Below are 23,145 nucleotides of genomic sequence, written 5' to 3'. Positions count from 1 at the left end.
AGTTGTAAGGTGGTGAAATTGCAGCTATCTGTCACATGGTGCTCTGGAGCCTGAAACCTGCCGTTTGAGTAATTACGCGACAGCTTCCCCAGCTTTGCAGGGTAACTTGTGTGCTTTGGCAGCACACACTAAAGAGCCGAGCGCCGGCACTTTTCACCTCCACAGCTTTCCCGTGTCACCCGAGGCGGCTGCGGGGAGCAGCTCCCCCGTCCTGTCGTGGCTGACTTCAACCTTCCCCTCATCACTGCTCTACGGCCGCTTGCCCACGAAGACCTTGACTTTCTGAGGAGGGGGCGGGGTGCAGCAGCCTCGCCGGGCGCACAGGGCCGGCTGGAAGGCTCGGCCGCCCGGCACCGCTGCCCCGAGGCCACGGGGTGGCCGCGGGGGAAGAGCCGCCCTGAGGCGGCGGTGCTGCTCTAGGCCGCCCTTGCCCGGCGGCGCAGCGTCCGGAGCGGGGGGGGACGAGGCGCGGGGCCAGAACGGCGCCGCGGGGGTGCCGGTTCGCCCGGCCCGTCACTCGGGGAACGCCCCGCGGGCGGGGCGGGTTCCGCGGGAGGACTGCACCTCCCGGCGTGCCCCGCGGGCCGCCGCCGCAGCGCGAGGCATGCCGGGAGTTCGGCGGCACCGCGGCCTCCATGATCTTCCCCTCCCGCCGGCGCGGCAGCGCCCGCTCGGCTCGTGGTGGGCGGGGCCTTCTCGGAGCAGCCGCTGTGAGCGACGTCCACGCCACCCTATCAGCGCCGGCTCTAGCGCGGCCGTAGCCAATAAGCGGCGCGAGGGGGTGGGCCCCCGCCGCGGCCGGAGGTAGCGGTAGTGGCGGCAGCCGGAGCGCGGCCCTGGGAGGGCGTGGGCTCTGTGTTGAGGGGCGGTGAGGTCGCTCGGGAGCTGTGCGGGTCCGGCGGGGCCCGGGGGCTCGGTCAGCGGCCCCAGGGGGCCGCCGCGGCGACGGCATGGAGCAGGCAGCGCCCAAGAGGTAACGACCCTCCCCGGCGGCCCCTTCCCCGCCCGGGAGCGGTGGCGCGGCCAGAGCGAGGCCTCGGTCCCGGGGTCTGTGGGGGGGCAGTGAGGCAGGGACGGTGCTGAGCCTTGCTTAGCGGCCGGAGGACTCTGTCTGTCACGTGGGGAAGGGTCCTCTGTTGGGTGGATGCCACGAAATAACACTTTGTAATAAATGCCCCGATGGAGACGAATCCCTCGGGGGCTGCTTGAGTTAAGAACATTTTTAATATGAAGTGAGGGAAGCTTGGTCGCCGAGCAGAGTCCTCTGGCCTGGGGGGTCTCTGACTCTGTAGTTCAGATCTGTGGCAGGAGCACACACCAGGAGTTCTCTTTTCACGTTGGAAAGTGTCCTTGTGCTCTGCTGCTGGAGGGGTGGATGCTTGTGGGGGTGGGCGTTGCATAGTTGCAATTGCAAATCAGGGAGTGGGAAGAGACAAACCCCAAGAATTTTCCCACAGTAGGTGTATTTTCTCAAGTATATAGGCTGTCAGGTCCTATTAATTACTGTGCACGTTTAAAAAAAAATCACTTGACTTCTTATTGCATGGAATAGTTTTGCGTTGTGTTAAATTTAAGTTTAATCATATATTTCAGTTGGAACAAGCTTTTCTTGGCTATAGTTGTACAATACACAGACTCTGGTTGTATGGTGTACAGAGTGTGGGTACATGGTTTGTATATATATTTACTGTCTTTGAGCTCTGATTTACTTTTGCTTCCTGATAATGAAAAATTTAGGGACTACACAATATCAAAAATTGTGATAAAGGCTATTAGATCAGTTTTTACATTCATCTTTAAAACCTCTACATTCTCCAGTTAGAACCTTTAAAAGCAGCTTCTTGTAGGATGATAGGACTTGAGAAGAATGTAGTCTTGAACAACTGATGACTTCTTCTTCAATAGCACATTAAATGACAGTACCTACTGTGGAAAACTTTGAAAAAGAATTGGTTTTGTCGTTGCTATGTAGGGTGGTTTTAGCAGGCAGTGGGGTAAGGAGGGACAGGTCTACACTCTACTTTCAGGCTGACAGTGCTGCATATCTCAAATGAAGGAAGTAGGACAAGCACCAGCAAAAAAATAGAAGAAATGGAAAAGTCTGAGGAGTAATCGATGTCACCAGCAGCAGTGGATACCTTGGGATCTGGTGGTATCACAGGACTGGAAATCAGACTGAAGTTAGCTTAACCTGCCAGATGTTTCAGGGAAGAAACATTTGTGACATTGAAACATGTGGCATTTGCTGTAACTTTATTGCCTGGCTGGAGGTGTGTGTGTGTGTGGTGTAACTGAAACTACGAGATGTTTAAATCTTTGGATTAGGTCAGAAAGAACTAGATGTGGGAATGTCTAAACGCTGGCTGTTTTTATATTACACATGTTTTTTGAAGCTTATTTCTGGAAGTTTGTGATGAGAACTCAGATTTGTTTCTTTAGTGGAAGGGAAAATTTGAACTCAGTTTTTCGTAAAATATTAACTCAGGTTATTTTCTTAAGATTTGAAGCAAATTTTTCATGGCTATGCATAATATTTCCTTTATTGGTAGTTTTGTACAGTTTCCTGATTATTGGTATTCCCAGCTATTCTAAGCCACCCCTTTTTCTGCAAGTACAGAAGAATTGCAGATTATTTTTGAGGGCTGAATTTTTGGTGCTGTCTTTGGCTGCAGTAGTGGTTTGAAATGGACAATGTTTACTTGGCAAAACAAATATGAACACCAGAATTCTTTACTTTGATGCCTGTTGTCCACAGGAGCATTTACTGAGAGGGATCTATTGGCATCATATCTGTGGTGCTAGACGTCCATTTAGAGGTAACAAGAATTTAGTATGTTCACTAAAAATCTGCGTGGATGTCCTGGAATCTCAGTGTTGCCATAGAGGTATAGGGCACTTTTATCTCCACTTCCTTGTAGAGAAGCACACAGTGCAATTGCCTGCTGCATAAATCTGTAATACAGCCCTGCAGAAAGCAGCAGTGATGATGCCCAAGTGACATTCTAAGCCATTGTGACTTTTCAATGGAGGTGCTGTCAAAATTATTCGCTTTTTTCTTTGACTAATGTACTGCAACAGTAACACAAGACTTAAGGGACAATCATTTTCAGAATATTTGTTAATTTGAAAAGAATTTAGAGTAGATGTTCTGATTTTATTCTGAGCAATTTGTGCAGAAGTTGACGCAGTGTTTTCTTGCATCTGAATCTCTAACTGTACTTCAGATGTGCTGCATAGTTTTTTCTCTTACTAGAAAGGATATTGACTCTTGAAATAGTTACAAAATTTGCCTTTTTATTTTCCTTTGTTGTTATTGTTGTGTTTTTCTGTATCCTTGGCAAGCTCACATGTGACGATACAGGTTGCATACAAGGGAAAAACAAAATAGTTATTGACAGAATTTTCTTAAGTACGTAGTTTTTAATCTTGCCCAAGTCCTGCATGCTGCTGCCAAATGAAAGGCTGCTTAACAAGCATGGGAAATGGTAATGAAGCTTTTCCAGTCCTTTCTTCAAACTTGAATTTAATGTTCACTGAAAAACACAACTTTTCAGGTTTTGTGGGAAGAGAAAGAACTTGTTCTTAGAATATGAGCTGTTTGTGAAAAAAGTGTTTTTTTTTATGTTTGTGTCAATGAACATGTTGGCAATTGTCAAGTTCCTCCTGAAAAGGATGGGACAAAAATGTTTGGGCTTTATTGGTGGAATGCTAAATGTAAGTACACAGTACAATGGTGTAAAGTGTCTTGCTTCTACTTGTGTGAGTGCTGTGAAGCAGAGTAAATGTCTCAAGGCTTCCACCTGTCACCTCTACTTTAGATGTCTGCAGTGATTTCTCCTACTAGTTTCTCTTTTACTATGTCAGTATAATTCATCCCAGCCATTCTTTTTAAATGTTTCAATGTGCTAGTTCTTTTGCACAATAAATCACATATATTCATGTTTTCTTGGAGTGGCTGTCCAGTTTTTTGTAACTCATGATAGTAATTGATGGCTTTCTATTAATTCCAGCTTTATTTTTATTTTTGAACTTTCAGGGATATTTTATCTCTACCTCTGTAGCACATCACCAATTTATTTTGTGAAATCTATATATAATGGCTGTAGTGTACTGTAGTCATACTTTGTTTTTCTCTCTTTTTTGGGAGGAAATCTCTTGCTCTTTCATGTTGATGTTCAAATTTTTCTGATCTTTGTGCTGGGATTGGGTGCCTCCCAGGTTTTCCTTTTCTAGAATTTTGCTGATTGATTGTATTCAATGGCAGAGAAGATTCTGGTCAGACTAGGAATTAATATTTTCTCCTGGAATTATGAACTGGATTTATAAAAGTGTAATTATTTTCTAGGATGTATTTTTCTTCAGAGACTAGATGTTATGTGGAAAGTCAAACCTTTGAACGAGAAAATCCTTTTGACAGGTCTTTTGCAGAAATATGGTTTAGTTAGTCCTTCTGGCTTAAGGAACAGCTTCCCTTCTGGAAGACCTCTAAAATAGCTCATAATGATTACCTGATAGTCATTCTGGGTTATTTTATTTCTCTAGAATCTAAACTTTGTACCCAGGTTTTATACTGAACTTCTGTGCATCTCCTCTGGACTTTCTTGTATATGGTTACATATATATGTATACACACACACATATACACATATATGGCACTTGTATGCTTTGGCCAGAGTGAAGCAGTGCCTGGATTTACTGATTTATTTGTTCTGTTTTGGATGCTTGTGTTATGAAAGTACAGGATGAATGAGGGGGAGAGGAATGAAATACATTCTCTTTCTCTCTTATTGTTCTTGTGCCCTTTGTCTCTTCCTTTTTGCCTCTTGCCCCCTCCCCCCCACCATTAAAGGCTGATGCTGAAGTTCTAGATGTGTTTCTCTGTCCCAAGATTGTTGCTTGCTTTTAACCAATAAGATAGTATTTCTAGTCTCTTCTGGTATTCTGCTTAGTGCTTTGCAGCCAGTTCCACTGGTTGCTACCTTCTTCCTTGTTTCTCATAGAGTTTTCATAGATGCTTTCTTTACTTCAGCCCTTCAAGGTATATCGCGTGATGTTCTGTAGCTCAAGAGCTGAATATTCTATTTAAACACCTAGAAATAGAAATCATTAGAATGTCTGAGTCATTAGGACTTTTCTGTGGTTCAAAGAACTGTGGTGTTGATATTATCACTTGAACACTGGACCCAGCATCTGTACTGTTGCAGTGTTTGTGAAGGAGTGGGAGGTGCTTTGGACAGGGTATTTGGTGATGGTGTTCTGAGGCTGATGTACCTTTCTTACTGGAAATAGGTTTTGTGTTAAGCTGCCTCAGTGGTAAGTGTAATTTGGTCTCATGACATGTTTGTCAGAGTTGGATAATATGAAAGTTATTTTAAAACTACAGAATGCTTATTTCTTTGATGTCCTAGTTGCTTCTCAAGTAGTCCAGATAATCTATTATTTGACAATTACATTTTGATCAGTTTATGGCTGTTTGTGATTGTCTCACTAACTCTTCTCAAGCACTCACTATGCCTTCGCATGAATGGTGCTGTTGGAACCCCTTTGGTGTGAATTTTTGTTTTTTCTTCCTTCTCACTTTAGCAGGCATTACTCTTTGGATGAGCAGGTGGAAGTGTTCTCTTTGTGGGCATCTCCAGGCAGGGGTACTGTATGCTTTCTCTTTCCTTGCTGTTGCTAAAAAGTTCAGTCCCTCTGCTTTTCTGTTTAGTACATGTTTAGTTACGCAGCTCTTTGAGAGGCTCGGCTAAAGGTTATGCTTTTTATTTTTCAGGGCTTTGTTTATATTGTAAACATACTGTGCATGGGGTTTTTTGGTGGCAAGAAGGGGATGATGGCAGCAACTTGTTCTTGAATGTTGCCTTTAGGGCTGCATATAAACTGTTCAAAGAGGAAAAAAAAATGGAACAAAGAAGCAAAATGAATGATTTATTACTTTAAGAATGATTTATTACTTTAATACCTACCTGCAAAATATTTTTTCCTCTTTGATTTGTCTCAACATATGCTTGTTCAGTTATGAAATATGTGCTTTTCTGCAAGGTACAAATTCTGTCTTTCTGCCTACTAGTGTCTAGCCTGCAGAGAGAATGAAAAAGAAAACAGTTTTGTTCTCGTAGGCCACTTTTGCAGACGTTATTTAGCTGTTTTCATTTGAGTTTTTTGCTGTTTTTCTCCATGTTCAAGAGTTGTACCTTTCTTTTGCTATGAAGATTTTTATTTTCCCTAAACTCACACTTTCCAGCTTCTTGACTGCTGTAGCAAACTGCATGGTTTTTATTATAGTTAATGCACCTTTACTTGCTGACTGTAGATGCTTTTTGTATTGATGTAATTGCTACATCTGTAAAATAGTTCTTTGATGTATAAGTTGTGCACCCTTGTGCCTTCTCCTTGCCTTGCTTCCCTTGTTTAACACCAATCTATGTGACTTGTGTGCTTTTACAATTACTTTAAATTAATTGCTTTTACTTAGATGGCTGACAATTAAAATCTGTTTTGACTCATGAGTTCCCTCATTGGTCAGTCACTTTAATTTTTTAATGATTTTGTATGTCACAGAATTGCATCTCCTAATATGAAGGTGTTTTGTTTTTCAGATCACTGTTCTTCCACTATTAAGATATGTCAATCTTTTCTCTCCATGCCTTCCTTCCTTCCCCTATTTTGTATTTGTTTCTAGAAAATGCTGTGGGATAACTTACTTTCCATAAGTTCTCAATGACCTGTTGTTCTTCTAAGTTTCCTTATTTTTCCCCCTTTTCCTCCTTCTGCATATGGAATACATTGTCTATATTTAACACTACAGCACCAGCTATTCTTCAGCTCATCTTCTACTTTATTAGTACCCTTGGCTGTCATGTAGAGTCAACTTGTTACTTCAGTCTTGCAGCAAAATTCACTGTAACTTTATGGTGAAGGATTTACATGTTGCAGCCACCTGTCCCTGCTGCCATGTGTGTATGGTTATATTTTCCTGGGCTATGTTTTTTGTTAGCTCTAGTGCAAGCTTGCAGCCAAGTTGTGTTTTGAGATTTGCCAGAAGTGTGGGGGCCTGGATAGCTGGGAATGCTGGAGACCAGGGAAAGGCTAGGACTGCTTGTAAAGGACAGCACATGGTGGTAGAAGGGGGTTGAAAGTGCTGGAAGAAATCATAGGGTGTTACTGAGTGATTTGAGACTGTGTGAGAGAGAACTAAGGGCAAAATATGGTGGTGTTATATAATTAGAGATTTTGTTGCGTCCTGTCCCTATGTGCAGTTACAAAGATGCAAGAGAAGCTGCCTCAACAGCTCTTATTATACTCAGTTTTTGGAATTTCAGTCTTCTGCTGCTACCTAGGAAGTGCTACCATATGCTCCCAGAATCATCTTAATTTCAGAATTCTGCTTTTAATGAAGTCATTCACAGGCTGATGAGGGGTACAATTTAGAAACGGAGTACTTCATATGGGTGAAGGATTGGTTTATAAATAGAGAACAGCATGGCATCCTCTGAGCAGTAAGGGGCATGTGTTTGCAGGCTGACTGTTTTTTGAGGGAAGGTAAACTTTCCTGTATTCTTTGTCTGTTTCTGCTTTAGCAGAGGAAGTGGTTTGAAGAGTGAATTGGTCCCATGCTGCTTTGAATTGAGCAAACATTAATGAGAAAGTAATAATGACAAAAATTGTCATAACTTTATTCATCTTATATGATAGTTGATTAAAATTTTGTTGCTGCACTTTAAGTATTTTATTTTCATTGGAATATATTTTTCTTTGTAATAATTTATCCTGTCTGCTTGCTTGTTTGAAAATTTGCTTGAGTTCTTTGTCCCCCAAGCAAATAAATAACTTTTGTCTTTCTTTTAGCAAACTGAAAAAGCTAAGTGAAGATAGTTTAACTAAGCAGCCTGAAGAAGTCTTTGATGTTCTGGAGAAGCTTGGTGAAGGGTAAGTGCAGCTATTTACAGGGGCATAGAATCAGAGGGAGACAATACATAAAGCATATGTTGGAATATTAAGTTACAGAGAGAGTGACTGTAAATGTCCTAAGGGATGTTTCTATAGACAAGTTTTAGTACTAAAGCAAATGCCTACATCAATAGATTTCCACATCTTCTCTTATATATTTATACATTTTTGATGCCTGATGTTTAACACAGCAAATGTACTGTAATGGAATTAGAAACTCTAAATCTTGACAAAGATTTCTTCAGTCTTGACAAAGCATTCTTCTGTCTTTCCTGAGGTCCTGGTAGAACTGATCTTTCTGTAGCCTGAAAAACACTCAGACTTTTGCTTGAGCATATGGCTTCTGTGACTTTTTGTGCATAATGGAGATCAGGAGCAATTTATCTTGTTTTTTAAAAAAATGTCTCTTATATTTGTCTCTTATTTTTAGGTCTTATGGTAGCGTGTTTAAAGCAATACACAAAGAATCTGGACAAGTTGTAGCAATTAAACAGGTCCCTGTGGAGTCAGATCTTCAAGAAATAATTAAGGAAATCTCTATAATGCAACAATGTGACAGGTAGGTATGACATTTCTGTTCCCTTTATAAGAGTGTATATGAACATGTATTTGTACTTGTGAAAATAGCTGAAATATAGGCAGCTGCAAACTTTTTCATGGAAAGTAGATTGTCCAATACAGACTTTTTAATGAAAGGAATCACTTTGTGGACCTCCTCCTCTCCTTAGTTTGGATTGAAAGAAGTACAGATAATGTACATAACAAAAACTGTTGAAAGTACAAATACTGGCCTCTGCTTAGGATTCTCTGTGCTCGCTTCACCTTACTTGTGCTGTTAAGGCCAAAGGTTCCTGTTTCCTTTAAATGTCTTAGGCTTTGTGGAATTCTGAGCTACCTGTTTCAGAAGATTGATAAAGATGTTTCTAGCAGAAGATGAATGGCTAGCAGTTAACTTACAGAACAGTGTTCTCTCTTGGCTGCCTTTTTCATGCAGGAACATACTTTTGAAAAAGTGAACTGTCATGTAAAAGTACTGGTGGACTTACCTTACACTTGTTTACAAATCTTATGATTGCAGGTCTTGTAGAAATGGAAGCCATGATGCAAGAATTGCTTTGCATTTTCTGTCTATGGAGTTTTGGGCTGCAACTTCAAAGTCAAATTTATTAATGTCAGATTTTAAGCAAATATGAATAGTGTTTGAGATTGCACAGTGCCTGATGTTTTGAAAAGATCATCTTGTCCTGATTGATAATAACACCCAGTTGTTGCTGGGAATACTGACATAGTATAAATCTGGCAAGAGATGGTAACAAAAATCTGTAGGTTTTCTTTAGAAGTAATACAGTCTTCCTCACTTCATGAATTTATTAAGGAGCAAAATCAGTATGTCATGCTTGTAAATGATAGACATTTGGACTGGTTATGAGGAGACTGACCAACCTTTCTTTCTGAAAAGGCAAACTCATTTAGTGCTAGCAGTTGTTCTTGAGTGAAATAGGTTTTTGATAGTGCTGACCTGTTTTGTTTTTTTTTTTTTTTTTAAAGATAGTATCATATTGCAGGAGGCAACCATAGGCCCTCTCTTCTAATATTAGTTGTCTATGTGAAGAATGTTGCTGCCAGAAATGCTGATCCTAAAATACAGTTCCTTGGTCCAAAACAAGATGGTGTTTGATTCTACCCCATAATGCAGGTGTTCTGATGAGAAACCACAGTCTGAAATTTCGTAATCTCACTTCCTGACTTTGTGGGAGATTGATTGTTATCTATCTAGTTTTAAGTTACTCCAAAAAAACCCCACCCCAAACCTTCAGTCTTTTATTTCCATAAATACACCTTCTAATAACTTCTGAAGGATGATCCTTTTTATGCTTACCGCACCTGTTTCTGCCTTTTTTTTGCAAGTGACTCCAAGGAAGCATTATGTCAGGTGACAAACTGATGAGTAGCAAAGCAATATGTTCTGTTTGTGACAATACTATATCTGACCCTGCACATGAGATGCTTTGGTATGAACATGCATTTGCAAATCCAGGAGGCTTCAAACGAGCACTAGATTCTCTTTAATATGAAAGTCTAGCTCTGTGCTTGAAATAAGTTAATTCTTGCAAAACTAGGAAAACATGGTGAGTTTCCATGTTATTTTCTTCAGGAGAGAAGAAAACAAGGCAGTCTTTTAAAGAAGAGAAACATTCAAGAGAGGGCTTAGGGGAGCAAAAAAACAAAGCTTTTTATCAGATAACTAGTGTTTGGGAAAACCATGTCTGTATTTGAAGGTTGCTGAAAACTTATATGCATAGTAGTGGCTTTATAATTTTATTTAGTAATCAGAATTTTTGTTCCAACAAATTCCATCAGCTAATTACAGATGTAAAATGTATTTGGTTGCACTTGCTCTAGCTGTGTAGAACTGTAGCTCTTAACAACAGGTGTGCTGGTGATTTTTTTTTTCCTTCTACTAAGAATTCATCTATTTATCTAATTTTTTTCCCCATCTAGTCCTTATGTTGTCAAGTACTATGGCAGCTACTTTAAGAACACAGATCTGTGGATTGTTATGGAATATTGTGGAGCTGGCTCTGTTTCAGACATAATTAGACTGCGTAATAAAACGGTGAGTTGTTATTTATTTTTTTTTTTTTAATATGTGTAGAACTTCTTAAAATCAACTTGTGAATTAAGACTTGAAGCCAGAATAAAAGCTGGAGTTACAAGACAAGATCGTGGCTGATGCCTAGGGGCATGTCTGTGCCTTGGTTCCCAGGAAACAAGCTCATGCAGTTGCTGAAGGCCTTTGTGCATTCTTCTGTGAAGTGGTCACCAGCAGAAGCAAATGCATTTTGAAATAAAAAGGTCTTTGGAATTTCTTGAAAATTACTGCTTTTTAGAAGGTGAAACTGTGGCTTCTTTTCCCTACCCCTTCCACCTTACAGTGGCTTAATAGTTGCATGGTTTAGAAACAGGTGTAAAATTGTCTTGCTATCACTCAGTAATTAGGGAGCATGAGATGTAACTGGCATTACTCAAGGAGTGAGAGGGGTAAGAGATGCCAACTAAGGAATGTGAGAGGGAACCAAAATGAGGGTTGTATGGAAGTGTCTCAATGGACTTATAACAGCAGTAATAGAGAAGAAGCCTATAGAAAGCAGGTTTTGCTAATTCTGATTAAAAAACAGCTTCGCTGAAAAATGTTTTGTTGCAGGTGTCAAACAACCTTGAATTCCTTTGAGTCCATTGTTTTCAGTAATGGGCTGTAACATGAGGTATTCTTGTTGCCAGCAAGTACTCTGAGTCACTAATTGCTGGGCTTCACATTTTGTAAATACTCCCTGAAATGTTCCTTACACCTTACTTGGGAGCAGAGGGAGAAAGTAAAGGAGAGAAAAGCAATGCCTAGGCCTAGAAAACAAGACAAAAAGGAAAATGGAATCAGGTTTATTAGGAAGTGGAGGTGATGGTGAGACTAAAGGGAGCACCTTTGGAAAAGGTGGCTTGTATTCAGGGCTGCTGATGCAACGTTGAAGTGATGTCTGGGGAAAAGCAAAAAAACAATGTGAGATTTCTGGAGTTCTGCAATCTTCAAAATTGTTGTTCTTGCTGTTGTATATTGTCCAAGGATCAGTAGCTCTGGTAGGAAATGGCACAAGCTAGTCCAGAATTTAAAAAACCAAGACAAACCATAACCCGTTTAAAAGAGAATTAAAATAAAAAAAGGACCAAACTTGTTTGTGCATTGATATAAAATGTTTGAATTTTCATTTTAGAAAAGGGTATGCATATCAATGTATGTGTACTTACATAAAATCAGGCTGTCTAGTTTTTCTGACACCTGTTGTAGGATATTGACATAGTAGAAATATTGAAAATTTGAGGGGGAGGGATACTGGAGTATTGTAACAAGTACAAACTGATGATCAGAAACTATCTCTTCTACTGCTGTTTGTGTTTAAGGCCAATATGATTAAATGGCATGAATTCTGTTTTAAGAAACAGAATAATCAAAATCACTAAATACATCAATATCGATGATAAAGCTTTTGTAAAGGCAAGTCATGGAGTACATAGCTGGTAGAGTTCTGTAAAGGAGTTGGTAAGGACACAGTTAATGCTGGCTGGTGTAAAGTTGGTTGGATGTGGTGCAATATTTATGAACAGACTTCCACATCAGAGGCTCTTCAAGCAAGTACAGCTGTAATCTGGAGTAAATGGGAAGTTCTGTCACAGCTGGATAATTGTTCTAAATATAAAAAGTAGGGGGTTTTGGCCTTCTACATGGGGTATGTGCTATCCTGTTTCAGAAAGAGGGTAGAAATACTGGTGAGAGAATGGTTGTATTCCTAATGGTGGAAACTGGCAAAGACTAGAAAGGTTTTGTGATACTGAGAAAATAAGTGCAACTAAATGTCAAGAAATACATTTGGCTTGGTGAGGAAGGCAAAGTCTTTATATTCAAGGTTCATGAGCACTTCAGCTTAACTTTTAAAAATAGTTGAATAAGTAAAATGATTGTCAGAAATTACAGTAGTACCAAGAACACAGCAGAACTATGGAGGTTATAGAAGTTAACAAGGGTGAGCAGAAGTAAAGACTACTTCTCTTGAAGCAGATACCAGAAACATTTGGATATTTCTGTGATAAGATGTACCTAGAGGGAGAGACTTGGTGAAAGGTTTTGAAAACCATGTGTAGCACCAAGAGCGTAAGATATGTGTATCTTATTGTTTATTACAAAACAAGAGATCACTTGAGACAGTACATATAAAGCAAAAATTTTTTCTTTGCTCATGACAATGAGGGTCACTGCATAGTTACAGAAGTTCTTGTAGATGCTGAGAATTGATTTTCAAAAGGCAACTAAATAAGACCAGGGAAAATGACTGTGACTGCACTCAAATGTGTAATGACTGGAGCTGGAATTCCATATGCTTCAGATCTCTGGAAAGGTGAAGCAGACAACTGTCACAGTTTACTTGGCATGTGCTTAGGTTCAGGGAGGCTACCAGGCTGGACAGAATTTTCATTCTGTTGTAGAATAGGAAGTGTTCTAGTGCCTATAACAAAAAATTAAGCCAAGCAAACGTCTCCATTTCTCCCTTGCTATGCCTCTGTCTTGCAAGTTTTGGGAGATTTAGGCAGAGGCTTTGGACTTGTTCAAATTCTCTTGCTCTTTGTGGAACAGTGGCCTGATCATTCAGACTGTGTGTGGTGGGAATCTTGTGACTATTACTGGAATGAGGCTGCTTAAAGTACTGGAGCATTCTGTTGATGGCCTTCCAATTTATTTATTTATTTATTCATTAAATGGAAATAAGAAATGGTTTTGTAATAAGAAAATAAATATCTTCACTTGCAAGCAAGGAGAGAGTTGTTTCTTATTTTGTCAGAATATTTACTGAATACAGTTAGACACATGGAGTTATGTATTCTGTAACTTTCCTAAATTGTCAAATGAAGACTGTGGCTGGACCAAGGAAAAGTTTTTTTCCTGCTTCTTCACATTTAGGGAAAAGAAATTAAGAAGGCTGAAGTAAGAACCCTTTAGTTCAGTGGCCATTAGGATTATCATTTGGACTTGGATGTTAAAGGCCTCTTCCAACCTAAATGATTCTATGATCATTATTAAGTTAAGTCATAGGAAAAGGTGGATTTCTCCTCCTGTTTGGGGAGGAGACATTAATATGTATTTACCCTTGTTGCTTTTCTCTCAGATGAAGACTTTATTGATCATATTTTTCTGTTTTTGTGGTTTCCCTACTTTTTCAAAAATTGTGTTTGTCCAGGATGTGATCAGCACTGGGCTTTGTTCCACTGTTCTAGTGGACCAAAACCAAGGGAAACAGAATCCAAAGTTAGGGCAATTTTTAATGACTGTCTGGAGCCTATTCATATGGAGAGGTTTTCAGCTTGGCAGGAGCAGGTTCTTGTCCAAGAGGCCTAAGCTACTAATTAGAAGTTAAATGGACACCTGCAATTCTCCCTGGAGTCTTCTAGAGAGCCTAATCTTCTAGGCAGATCAGCAGCACTTCAGCAGATTCATGGTGTTTGTTAGCTCATCTGGGGTGTGCTGTTCATCAGTCCTGGGCAACAAAGCTTAGATCTAGTTTTGTCTACTTTTCTCAGAGACTGGTTTGGGAGGTACATATGTCTTACACAAACTGTGGGTTGCTGTCAGGAAGGACAGTTCTGCTGCTGTCCTCCAACCTGACTGATGTGTTCCTCCTGCCTTTTCCATGCCTCAGATGCAGTGATTGTCTGTGGCTGCAGGGTGATCTTTGATAATGATATGATATGGTGGGGGAATTTCCTCTCTGTTCTGTCCTCCCCACCTCCCCATGAGCTAACTCTGGGCTTGTTGTGGCAGCACATTGGCTTGATCTGATGCAGGGAATGAGCAGCGTGGAAAGGGAAGGAAGAGAATGTACAAGACTGACTTTCAGTGTCAATAAAATTAGATAGTGTGAAGCAGCACTCCTAAGTCTTACCAGCTGCTTTTAACATAAGGGAGAATATTTACACACAACCAACCTTGTCTCTCTGATGATAATTAAGGATGTATTTGCTGATCCACTGATCATGATTAACTGAGTCATTCTAATCTTTATTCTTTGGGGACCAAATTCAATTAGCTGAAACATACCAGGTAGTGGCTGTGTTGTAGAATTATCAGACAGCCCTGTCTTATTTAGGTCAATAATGTAAGTAACAAGTGTAGGAATGGATGGCTGCACAGGTACTGTGTAATTGGGCCCCCAGATTGTGCATTTTGTATCTAAAATTACTTCCGTTACATGCCAGTTTATCGGTTGCTTATATGTAAAGCCTCATGTACTCTTAATGATTAGCTTCTGCCAGGTTTTCTTAGCTAATTACTTTTTTCCATGTGTTTAAGCTCCATTAATTCAAAGGACTAGTGTATCCAAATCTCTAGATGCTGTATTTAAATCTCCTGCTGGATTTGCTTTCTCTGTATGTTTCCATGGGGATCCAGGGTAAATCTTTTGTTATCCAGGCTAAAGGCATTTTGCTCATAAGGATGTTGTTTTGCAGTTTTAAGCAGTCATGTTTCTCAGTAATTTCATAGTTGAAATAGCTCTAATTTGTAGTCCTGCTTCACTAAAGTCCATGTGATTATTAGCTGTCTAGGGCCTAGTACCTCTTACATTTTTTAAATAGTGTCTATCGCAGGATAATTTCCTCAGTTGAGCCCACATGGATTAATTAATACCCAGACAGACCATACACAAAGATTGAAATTCTTTCTGCACTGGCTCACTTGCTTATCTGATCTTGGTGACCATGGACAAGTCTCTCCTGGCTATGCTGCTGACCATGTTCTGTCAGTGGGCCTTCCAGGTGAACTGACTCAAATGGGCTGTTAATATTCAGAGTCTGATCTTTCTTTAGGCTAACATTCTTAAATTACACTTCTCTGCAGCCAAGTTGAGGAAAAGGAGTAAAGAACTTGATCACAAATGTCCTGGTTGCCTTATTCTGTGTTTAGCCTTACAAAGCAGGCTAGTTTATACTAGCTTCTGCAATGCAATGCTGAGATTTTCAGTGCTTGTCTGGTAAAAGCCTTACTGTGGCTCTGAATGATTGACTGTTACATAAATGCTAGGAATTATTTTTCCTTAGTTTTGATGGTTGGCGTTTTAAGTTCCTTAAAAAATTGTTTGTGCTGTCTGACTGTCAAAATGATAGACCTTTGTTTCTACCTTGCGTTAAACTGTATTCATGTGCTTGGAAATTTGCTCATGAAAATCACTTGTTTTTCCCTGTGCTGAAAAATCTTTCTATGCCAGAAATAAGATACAAGTTATGTGTTGGCTGATTTTTATGAAAGAAAAGAAAGCTTGAACTACACTGGTACTCATCCATTTCCAAAATAACTATGTATGTATTACATGCAAATACAGTTGACCAAAAGCATTCAGAAATGGGAAAGTTTCAAAACAATGATTGACTGTGCAGCATCCTTTGGTAAACGTGGTTTGGGATACACCTCCTCTCTTCCCTCTTTTTCTACAGTGTTAGCAGATCATGCTCACTCAGTGAGGAATAATATGGTATGAAATTATACATCCTCTGAAATCCAGTGTTCATTTGTAAAATACTGTAGCAATTGCTCTGAAGACAGAACTACCTCTCCCCAGACTTTATCTGACCTTCCTGTTTCCACTGAAAGAAATACTGTTGTTAACTTGTGCCATAAACATCTACAAGTCAGTTCTAAGAAGAATTTGATTCCTGGTTGATTTCTGTTGTTCTCTACAGGTGCATAAAATGTTGGCATTCATTTTGTGGGCAGTCTTAAAACTAGCCAGGTAATACTAAAATACTCAGCATCATATAATTCACTTTCTGTTTAAAAAGTGTGCTTTTGGAGGAAAGCTTACAAAATACTACTTCAATTCTAATGGCTATATTTGCTGGGTTTCACAATATTTATATTTGCTACTGATCCCTTTGTAGTCAGGTCACTGCTAAAAGATAAGAGCGACTATAATGTGTTGAGGGGGAGATAGAATTTTCACTTTTTTTTTCTGTTCTGAGCAAACTGGCCAGTTGCACAGTCAACAGATCTCCTTTGCCTCCTCATCCATGTTTCAGAAAACAAATCTGTGGAACTTTTGGGAGAATAGAAGAAGTTGCATCTGTGGTTTAAAGTCAGTTACTCATTTTTCAAACTAGGCTGCTAATGATTTTTCAAATGAAAAATTGTTAGAATTACTCAATGCAAGCAGCTGCTTTTTTTCCATCTTGTAAATAATTTTCATTTAGTGCCAGTTTTAAGTTGCTCAGACAGTAAAATGACCATGTAAACATAGAATATGAAGAAGTTTATAATGAAATCTTGCAATAAAATATAACTGTTTAAATGAATGTTTAATCAGGTCAGTCATCTGCTGGTACCCCGTAGACAAATTGCATTGCAAAACACATAAAATCTTATTCCTATTGTAATAAGGGGTGGAAGTTTAACCTTATTGCCTCCCCACTGCCCTTTACCCTCAAAAGAACTCCATCGTTGGTTGCCTTGGAGAGACAGAAATATCGGCTGAATTTTTAATGTATTTCCAGTTTGAGTCAACCTCTCTGCATATAAAGTTATAATCTGGGCAATAAAATTTGTTTCTATTCAAGGAGATAAGCCAAGTTTCATTACAGACTTCCGTGTATATTTTATTTTTCAGTTAAAGAATCTGTAAAGTTTAGATGGGTTTATTGCTATATATTATTGTGGTGAGGAAGTAGAGGAAATGTAGAAAAAGGGCAGGTAAAAGAAAGCCTACTGTTTTGAATTTGGATGTTTTATTTTAGAAGTGGTAAGGAAAGAGGTGAACAGCATGCCACTGATTTGGAATAAGTGATAATTTTAATTTGAAAGGCACCTCTGGAAGTCAGCTAGGCGAATCTGGTTTTCCAAGAAAGGAAGTCCAGTTAGTGTTTAGGACCTTGTTCAGATAAGTTTTAACAATCCAAAAAGCAGGAGTCTCAATAGTCTCTTTCTCCAGGCCCATGAACTTTTATTTCTTCTTGTATGCTCAGTGAGGATTCTTTTGGGTTTTTTTTCTAGCCCCTCTAGTCCAGTTCTAGCTAGAGTCTCCAATTTGTCAGCCCTTCTTTTATAGCAGCCTGGAACTGGGCACCGTGTTTCAGATTTGGCTTCACAAGTGCTAAATAGAGGGGAATATTTACTTGACCTGACTGTTTTCCTAATGCAGGCCAGTCTGTGGTTAGGATGTATTGCTGATGTTGTTGATTTATGTCCAGCTTGTCTTCTGGAGCCACCAGAACGTTTCCTGCAGGATTGTTCCCTGCCACATTGATTCTCAGTCCATACTGGTCATGGCATGGGGTTCTTCTCTCTCGGTGTGGAACTCTGCCGTTGTTGAACTACTGTATTTGTGGTCAAGCTCATTCTTCCAGTTTGTTGAGATCCCTCTACATGGCAGCCCTGCCCAGTCTTTTAGTGTACTGACTGTTTCCACCCTGTTTCCTGTCATCCACAAACCATGATGGGGTGTGTTCTTGCTCATTGTTCAGGTTGTTGATCAAGATGTTGGGGAGTATTCACCATATGATGATTCTCTGAGAAGATTGCTTATAGCTAGCTCATGGTTACGTTTTGAACCGCTGCTGGGCCTGGCAGTCCAGCTGGTTGTTCTTCTACATCTTCTCCATAATTCACCCCATAATAGTAGTAGGGCCTGAGGATGAGCTGATCAGCCTGTAGTGCCTCAGGTTCTTCTTGCCCATTTTGAAGATGATTGTATTGTAAGGGATGCCCTGATTACTGTAACCTTTTAAAGTTCCTGGTAGAAGAATGGCTCCTTTATTTGCCATGAGAGTGAACCTACCAGATGTGTTTAACCTAATCAGAGTGTTTAGATGCAGTCATCTGATACTTCCTGGAAGTATCAGATGTGCATGTATTAGTGTAAAAAGAGCAGCTGGGAATGGATTTAGTCAGTTAAAACAATTAAACTGACCCAGACCCCCTTAGAGGGGCCTCAGGAAGGAGAATGACTGTGTGCAAGAGAATCTGTGGATGTGTTGTCCCAGTAGCTACATGGATTACGTGGTATGTGATGGACTGGATAAACACTTCCCTCAGTCTCCCTTGTGTGTAGCATCCATAACCAGTTAGATATAAATTTGTGAATTAGATGTCTATTATAGTTTCCTAATAGATGTGGAACACTAGAATTTGCTGCTTTGCTCCAGATTTTGATTTTTAAGATTGGCTTCATGTCTAACGTGTTTCATGTAGGCTGTAGAGTTGTTCACCCCTATTATTTGTTGGCTGTCAGGGGGTCCATGGAGATCCAATGCTCCAGACCCAGGAAGCCACCAACCTTCCCAGAGAGAGAGAGAGTCCCCCAAGGAACTGCCTTCCAGGGGGTTTCCTGGCTGCTCTCCCAGACGCCAGATAAGCCTCAGCAAGTGGTGGCCATGGCCACAAGTGATCAGCTCTGGTCAGTGATTTCATCTCAGCTATTCCAGCTTTGCTTGCCAGGCTATCCCAGGCCAACTCAGGGACAGAGAGATGGGAAGTGTCGTATGGCAAATTTCACAGAGATTCCTTTATTATCCAGCAGCTCTGTGAAGGGAGCCAGAGACGACTGCTCCCTTTTAGAATTGGGGAAATACTGGGGCTTTTATGGGGGAGAGTGTTGGGGGTTGGTTGTCTTTCAGACTAGGACAGAGAGCAAGGGTGGTACCAAGGGGGTAAGACCAATGGGTTACAAAGGATTAACATGGGTACTAGGGCATGGTGGGATAACAGAAGCTATTGGGGGGGGGGGGGGGGGGGGGGGGGAGGGATAGCTCACCATGATAACAAAATGTGTGCAAACCTAAGGAGCATCCTTCCAGGAGGGTTGAGATAAGCTAATCACAGCCCACTCAAAGGACATCCCTCCAGGGCAAGGCCATGGGTGGAGCCGGAGCAGGCCCGTGGGCCTCCACAATTATTCACATCCTTTTTAATATATCATCTGCATGTGGTTTTAATGGTGAAAGATTAGAAGCTGCTTCATGGCTAACTCTTATTTAGAGGGTAGCATCAACTCATCAAGGGAACAGCCTACAGGACTAGAACTAGCCAAAGATACCAAACAGATAAATGTTCTACAAGGTTTTAAGTGAGGATCTTGACATGAACAGAAATCAGAAACAAAGCTGAAAGATTATGACTATGAAATTATACTAAGGTGCAAGGTAGAGAGCTGTGCTGATGGAAGAATGATGCTGTGCATATAAAAGCTCAGAATAAACTAGACCAACATTTTTACAGGAAAAATACTGCCCATATAGATTGATCAGGAATAGAATAGTATAAGAACCTGTCCTGGTTTGAAAGACAGGTGTCTGCTAGGGAAAGCAGGGCCTTCCTTTGAAATGGAGAAAAGTAAATCCCTCCCTCTGAATTAGTATAATTTTGAAATTAAGGGGCTCTCAGGCAAAGATATGGGGATAGGGATAACAGTTCTTTACTAGTATATCTAACAAGGCAAACAAAGCAACAACAACTATGAAATGAACAATGAACAGAACAGGAACCCAGTATCAGTCTTCTAGGCTGCAGGCACTTTTCCCAGTAGTGCAGTTACCATCACAGCTGGCAGTGAACTCTGGCAGATTCCCAGTGGACAGGGGCAGATGCAGGGGTGCTGGGGGTCATGGTGGCTGTGTGCCAGATGGGAAGGGAGGGAGGAGAGACAGGAAGGGAGGGAGGAGAGGCGGCATGCTTGGAAAACAGCAAGTGGAAGAGGCAGCTCCTGGCATTGGGATGGTGGGGGAGTAGCAGCAACCTTTTCCCTCCAAAGCCCAAAGTGAGCGAGATGCAGCAACTGTCCCCCACCCTCCTTTACCTTCTTCTAATCTCCCCTTTCCCTCCCCCCCTTTGCCCTCTGAGAGAAACTCCCTAAAAAACAAGGAGGCTCCTTGTATGTCAGTGTCAAACTACTAGAACTAGAGAGTGTGCTGTGACAAAGCATATAATGGTCTGGTTCTGTACTTAGCTGTTTGTATGTTGAAAATCACTTGTAGGGACACAGACACTACACTACCTAGATAGGAACTTTTAACCATGCTTATCAGGACAGATTCTGATTTAGAGTAAAGAAGGGAGGACATGTAATTAGGAAGCACTTTGATGTGGATTTTAAGAGTTTATTTGTGGTTTTGTGAATAAATGTATAGTTGTAGGAGCTTTGGGTCTGTTTTTATGTACTTTAGTCTCTTGTTCTACCAACAATTGGTAGGCTGAAAAAGTGTCTGCCTCCATTTATTTCCCCAAATTCCATCAGGTTTGCATTAGTTTATGCATCAGCTAGTCTCTATGATGTAAAGAAGAATGGTACGTTATTTTTTGTCATGTTAAAAAAAAGAAATCAGTATTTCCTAACAACAGATTTTATTCCTATCTTGTAAATATGAAGACATAAGGTGTTGATGCATTTAGGTAATCCATACTCAGGAGTATGTCTATATATCCTTTTTATATAAGAATAGAATGATGGAATAAATTGTAAAATTTGGATAGGGTTAAAAGATATGCTTATCACAGGGAAAAAAAAAACAGAACAGAAAACCAAGATTTCAGTTACAAAGGTCCTACAATGATTATGTGGGCCTACTGGCTAACCATGTCAGGACTGACCAAAAGCATGTTGTTAAGGGCATTCTCCAAATGCCTATTACACACTGATAGGCTTGGGACATTCACCTCCTGTAGGAAGCCTGTTCCAGTGTTTGACCAGCCTCAGTAAAGAAATGCTTCCTAATGGCCTGTCTAAGGCCCCTGTGGTACAGCTCTGAACCATTCCCACTTGTCCTATCCCTGAATACTGGGGAAGAGCTCAGCATCTCCTTCTCCACGTGCCCTCCTCAGGAAGCTGTAGAGAGCTGTGAGGTCACCCCTCAGCCTCCTTTTCTCCAAATGAAACAACCCAAAGTTCTCAGTCCCTTCAAACAGGACATCGCCTCCAGCCCTTTCATCACCTTTGTTGCCCTCCTCTGGACACATTCTCATCCTTTCCCCTCATTCTTCAGCTGTGGGCCCCAGAGCAGCACACAGAGCTCAAGGTGAGGCTGCACCAAGGCTGTACAGTGTAGTCACCTCTGTGACCACCTGGTGAGGCTGAGTTTGATGCTCCCCAGAAGGGGTTTGTCCTCTGGGCTGCCAGGGTGCATTGCTGGCTCCTACTGAGCCTACTGCTGACCAGCAGGGCTGCTCTTGAGCCACTACTCTCACAATTTATGCTTGTCCCTGCATTACTCCATCCCAGATGTAGAATCTGTCATTCAGGCTTGTTCAGTTTCATCCTGTTCATCATTGCCCAGTGCTCCATTCTGTCCAAATCCCTCTGCAAGGTTTTTCATTCAAACAACATCTCCCACTTTGGTATCCCTAGCGAGCTTTACTAATGGTGCATTTAATTCCTGCATTCAGATTATTGATGAAAGTAGTGGACAAAACTGGCCCTGGAATTGAGGGTACATCACTGGTGACAGGTCACCAGCCAGATGTAGCCCCAACCCTTTGATGCCTGCCCTTCAACGTCTAGTTCACTGTGTATCCCCTGATCTTGCAGAAGGATGCAATGAGGAACAGTATCATGAGCCTTACTTTACTAAAAATCAGTATCCACCACTTACTTTTCATTCACTGTGGGTGGGTGACCTTATTATAGAAAGGTATCACATTAAACAGGACTTTCCCTTTGTGAATGCATGTTGTCAGTACCTGATGATTTCATTGTGCTTTCAAAGCCTTTCAGTAGTAGCTAGTATGAAGTAACTAACTGGTATGGAGTAGCTAACTCCATTAGTTTTGTAGAAACTGAGATTAGACTAACAGATACATAGATTCCTTTGTGCCCTTCTTGTAAATTGGGATAACACTGCCTAGCTTTCAGTAAGCAGGGACCTCAGCCACTAATTTTTCAAGAGCTAAAGCTAGTGATTTTACCTCCTTAGGAACACATACCTGCCTTTGGTTCAGTTAACTTACTTATTCCTTAGTAGTGATATATTTTGGAATTTGTTTGTTTTTGGGGTGAAATTGAAGCTTATAGACAAGTCAGCTAAAACAAACCAACCATGATTTATTCAAATTGGTGTAAAATGTACCTAATTTTTTTGTATGGAGTTGCAAATGATACTAATATGGAATCATTGAATGGTTGATATTGGAAAGGACCTCTGGAGGTCATATAGCCCAACCAGCCTGCTAAAGAAAGGCCATCTAAAGCTGGCTGCTCAGGGCCATTTCTGCGTGGTTTCCAAGGAGGGATACTCCACAATTTCCATGGGTAACCTGTTCCAGTGCTTAGTCACACTCACAGTAAAAAGTTTCCTGGTATTCAGAGGGAACCTCCTGTGTTTCAGAGTGTGTCTGTTGCCTCTGTTCCTGTCACTGGACACCACTGAAAAGAGCCTGACTTCATCCTCTTTGCACCTTCAGTTATTTGCATACATTAAATAAATTCCCCATGAGGTTTTTCTTCTCCATGCTGAACAGTCCCACCTCTCTGTCTCTCCTTATGGGAGAGATGTCCCTGTCCATTGATTGTCTTTGTGGCCCTTTGTTAACTCTCTCTGCTGTACCCGTATCTCTTACACTGAGGAGCCCAGCTTTGGACCCAGCAGTGTGGAGCAGAAGGGAAGGATCACTCACCTTCC

General features: G+C 40.9%; 1 protein-coding gene across 2 annotated transcripts in view; it reads left to right on the top strand.

Annotated features, from left to right (window-relative positions):
• The first annotated feature begins 891 nt into the window (after positions 1-891).
• Positions 892-23,145, top strand: part of STK3 (serine/threonine kinase 3) — a 126,570-nt gene continuing 104,316 nt past the window's right edge. For both annotated transcript variants that reach the window (XM_062490492.1, XM_062490483.1), the window contains exons 1-4: positions 892-973; positions 7,849-7,929; positions 8,381-8,509; positions 10,453-10,567. In XM_062490492.1, the coding sequence (XP_062346476.1) occupies positions 951-973; positions 7,849-7,929; positions 8,381-8,509; positions 10,453-10,567 (348 nt within the window). In that variant the 5' untranslated portion in view covers positions 892-950. The remainder of the gene's footprint in view (positions 974-7,848; positions 7,930-8,380; positions 8,510-10,452; positions 10,568-23,145) is intronic.

Source organism: Cinclus cinclus, chromosome 1, assembly GCF_963662255.1.
Source record: "Cinclus cinclus chromosome 1, bCinCin1.1, whole genome shotgun sequence".
NCBI lineage: Eukaryota > Metazoa > Chordata > Aves > Passeriformes > Cinclidae > Cinclus > Cinclus cinclus.
This window is presented reverse-complemented; position numbering and strand designations above follow the sequence as displayed.